This window comes from Austrofundulus limnaeus, unplaced genomic scaffold, assembly GCF_001266775.1.
Source record: "Austrofundulus limnaeus strain Quisiro unplaced genomic scaffold, Austrofundulus_limnaeus-1.0 Scaffold163, whole genome shotgun sequence".
NCBI classification, from domain to species: domain Eukaryota; kingdom Metazoa; phylum Chordata; class Actinopteri; order Cyprinodontiformes; family Rivulidae; genus Austrofundulus; species Austrofundulus limnaeus.
In genome coordinates, this window is record NW_013952565.1 from 714,170 (window position 1) to 718,490 (window position 4,321).

At 40.0% G+C, this 4,321-nt stretch overlaps 1 protein-coding gene across 1 annotated transcript in view; it reads right to left on the reverse strand.

The window, feature by feature from the left end:
- The window catches only part of ush2a (Usher syndrome 2A (autosomal recessive, mild)), a gene marked incomplete in the record, with an annotated part of 244,206 nt that overhangs the window by 37,807 nt on the left and 202,078 nt on the right, over positions 1 to 4,321 (reverse strand). The window contains 3 exon segments of the mRNA XM_014017175.1: positions 1,225 to 1,387; positions 1,604 to 1,762; positions 3,361 to 3,518. Coding sequence (XP_013872629.1) covers positions 1,225 to 1,387; positions 1,604 to 1,762; positions 3,361 to 3,518 — 480 coding nt within the window.

Consider the following 4,321-nt stretch of genomic DNA (forward strand, 5'->3'; position numbering starts at 1 on the left):
ATATATACGCATAAAATAATAATAAAAAAAATTGCTCTCAGCGAATAGTCTTATAGGTATTCAAAACAAATCCGTCAGGATTTCCTAAAATGAGAGTGCACTTTAGTTTGGAAGTTGGATTACTGGAATTGTCAAACTACTGTTGTGGGTATAAAAAACAACAACAAAAATATCTATATCATGTTCATTTTGATTAATGCTTCAAAGAGCTGCTGCAGAGGGACTAAAGAGACACATGTGGCTCCAGAGCTGCAGGCTGCAGACCCCTGGTTTAGACAGACACCTCCAGCATGGTGGCTTGGAATAGGTGCCTGAAAAACATTTGAATAGGTGAGATGTCATGCTAAAGGGCACTTCAGAGGTGAATAGTGATGGATTGGAACAGCACTGATCACTCACAGCCATAAGCCACAAGGGTATAAAACTTTCTTAAACAAGCAACCCTTTTAGTATTTAAGTCCACAGCATGCTCCAAAGCAGGAGGGCTACTTTAAAATAAACTTTGAAACTTTAAAAATGGCTTCTGTGGAGCTGAAATGAAAAATGTAGCCTCACGTCTTAAACATTGTGTTTAAGCTCTTGGCTGATGCAAGCAGCCCGATGTCTTGGTAAGCCCACGGGTCTTGATTACGCAGGCTTTCAGGTGTGTGTATCAGAGAAAGAAAGACAGACATTTTTCTGTTTTATCCAAGTCCCTGTCTGCTTAAGTCTGATGATTCCAGATGTGTCAGTGAGTGTGTGTGTGTGCTAGTGTGTGTAGAGCTATGCTAATGCCTGTTTCCTGAGGACTTAAAGGGCTTAGTCTGGTCTGACCCTGCATACAGATCGCACAGTCTTTGGTCAACAAGCAGACCACGACCTTCAGCGTGCTTTAACACACACACACACACACACACACACACACACACACTCGCTCACACACACATGCATTCACACACATCGTGCGAAGAGTGGTAAACAGACGTTACCTCGAGGATGCATCACCAAAACGTCTCTGTTTCCATGTATCTAACATATTATTATATATGCACAAACATTTTATATTAAAAGTACATGATGCACAGTGTGTGTTACTGTTTGCTTCTGTACTCACTGGTGCTGAAAGCATTTGAAAACATTGGAGCCAACCTAAAATTCCTGGACATAAAATCTAACACTGATAAGTTAATTTCATATATTAATAAAGTCAACACTTGTTGTATGTCTCTGAGTGCTCTAAATTACCTGTACACGTGGTAGGAGGTGATGAGTCCATTTGGTTTTTTGGGGGCTGACCAGTGAATCTCCAAGATATTAGGCCCAACTGCTGTTACTTCAGGGGGCAGCAGACCTTCTGGTGTAGTCTCCAAAGTGCGAACATACACACCTTTTCCTACTCCACAGCCCTCTAAAAAACAAACAGGATGATTTCTAACAACTTTCATTGTCATTCTGTAAGCAGTAATTTCTTTTCGTCTGAGTGGCCTGCCAATTTTGACTCTCACAAACTTTTTACACACCATAGCCTCTGTTGTTCCTGATACATACTCTAGTTTCTCTCTGCAGGACCTCCTCTTTTCTCCAATTGTGTTACTGTGGATGATGTAAGTGAAAAAATACTTGCCATTCTGACAGGCTTGCACTCTTACATAGTAAAGAGTGAAAGGGTCTAGACCTGTCACAGAGAGGTGCAGGTTTTGGCCAGCGTGATGTATTATGGCACTCGGGCTTCCTGGATTTAACAGGACATTGTACTTCACATTCTGGCTGCTGTGTAGTTGAGCTGTGAATTAGAAAAGATGTTTAGTTTCAGACAGATGAGATAAGGATTATGTTTTCAAATATCTTCAATAAAGACCTGGTCATAACCGTTTATCATTAGGATACAAAACACTGACCAGTCAGAGTTTTATTCATAATTAAACGAGATAATTTGTATCGACTAAGCTGACAGATTTTGACTTTACAATTCCAGCACGGTGGCCTCAAAAAGCTAGACAAATGCACTCAAATGTATACAGCCAGCACACACACACACACCCTTACACACACACACACCTTTAGACTTTGTTAATATTCTCACCGGAGGTTTTTCCATAATTCAGGCCAACTGTATTGTGATGGGTTATTCAACATTCATGAACTCTAGATATCTCGAGAACGAACTGATTACCAGACAAATGAAAGACTTCAATTATTCACTCCCCCAACTCACATATGCCCATGTGCACACACACATACCACACACACACACACACACACACACACACACCTGTGACTTTAGCACATTGGGCTTATATATGGAGAGACACTACACCTTCACATAAGGCACACACGAGATGTTTAGGTTCTATTATTTACAACCACTCAGCTGCTTTGCTGTTGTTCATTTCACATACATAATCCTTACTATTTCAAATTCACACATGCATTCTTGTATACTAAAACCCCCCACAAAAATATATTACAAGACTTAATTCTCTGAGACACACACATACCTTCACAGACAGCCACAAACTCTAATCCTACACCCCAACATCTTGAATAAACTGTCTTTAACAGCCATACGTCAGTGCTTTGGCAGCCAGTTTATGCATATGAAGAACAAACACATATGCATGCACACACACATACACAGCTAGACACACTGCCAGAGATTCACACACACACAGATGTACACACACAAGATGAAAACACTCCAGACTCTGGGCTCAGGGAGTTAACCAAGCGTGAGAACCCAGCCGATATTTCCTCACCTTTAAAATCAACCCATAATGACGATAGAATGGGCCTGCCTATGGAAATATCTCACAATGAAGCTCATGCGCACACACACACTTTCAAATACACATGTACAGAAACTCATACATAAACACAGACACAAACATAAAGAAACAAAACACACACACACAAAACAAAGTGGAGTGTCTTTGCTAGTTGGCCCTTTAAGCAGTTTCTGAAATGGGAAATCAACCTAATGAGAGAGTAATAGCCAATGATAGATGGGTTAGGGCAGACAATCACTGCCCCATAAGCATGAAACTCAGCCCCAAGTGCACGCTCCTGTATGCCTGTGTATGTGTGCAGGTCTTGAAAGGCCAGAAGGTGAATGGAAAACCACTCACAGCTTTTGCTTTATGCTGACCTTTGTCTCTCTGGTTTGGTTTGTTTTAATAACTCGCTAAACGCACCTTTACATAGAAATAAATAAGCTAAGATAATAAAAATATTCAGAGAAAAAAGCTTTTTTTATTTGATGTTTGACTTTAAATACCTGAAAGATAAAATGTTACAAACAAGTAAAACACAAAGAAAGAAGGACTTCAAGTTCATGCATCTATAAAGTTGTTCCAACACCTTCTCACTTGGATGATGACTCACCAGGAGGGGACCAGGCAAGAGAGATGGAGTAAGGGCCTGACACTGTCATGTTGTGCGGAGGTGGGATCCCAGTGGGGCAGGATGCCGGTGTTTCTATAGTGTATTTGTCACTCACACCAGTGCCACCTGCTGTACTGGCTTCCAGTTCATATGTATATCTGAAGTAGAAAAAAGTGCGGAGAAGGCAGCTTTATACAACAATATTACAATTATGAACAGCAGCAAGAATAGAAGATAATGTCTAGCACCACAATTAATGACATGTACTCAGTTAATATTTATCTGAGCATTATTTATATTTAAATGGGGGTATAACGCAAAATAAGCTTTTTTGAGCTTTATATCATGTTATGTCATTTCCTCATCAAAAGCATACCCAGAGTGTTGCTTTTACTCATTCATGCAAGTTTGAAAACTCTACAAATCACCTGTGGTAGACAAGTGTAGCTGACTAAATGCATGCTGGTACAAAGCACCGCCTATTTGTACATAGAACCTCCCTGGAGCCCCACAGAGCACCACTCCCTGGAAGACGTGCGGAAGTGGGAGCTTCCAGAGGGGTTCATTTTAGTTTGATTGGCTTTACGACTATTTAGCAGCTCCGATATTTATTTACAAATTAATTAAAAGATGTCAACAAGGAAAGACTTATCCAGCCTTACATGTTGGAGCCAGAGTCTGACCCAGAGGTAGAGGAGAAGGAAGAAAAATTGTAGTTGTTAAGTCCAGACATTATTTAGAAGTTCTGTTACAAATGATTTGAAGTAATATTTAGGAAAACGTCAAAGAAGATAGAGAAAACTGAACAGGTTGGAAAATATGACCCAAACAGAATAGAAAGATATCCATGCACTCCTACACTGCAAAAACTGTCAATCTTACCAAGTTTTAAAATCTTATATCCAGCCAAAAAGTCTGTTTGATCTTGTTTTGAGACTGATTTACTAAACAAGAACTGATT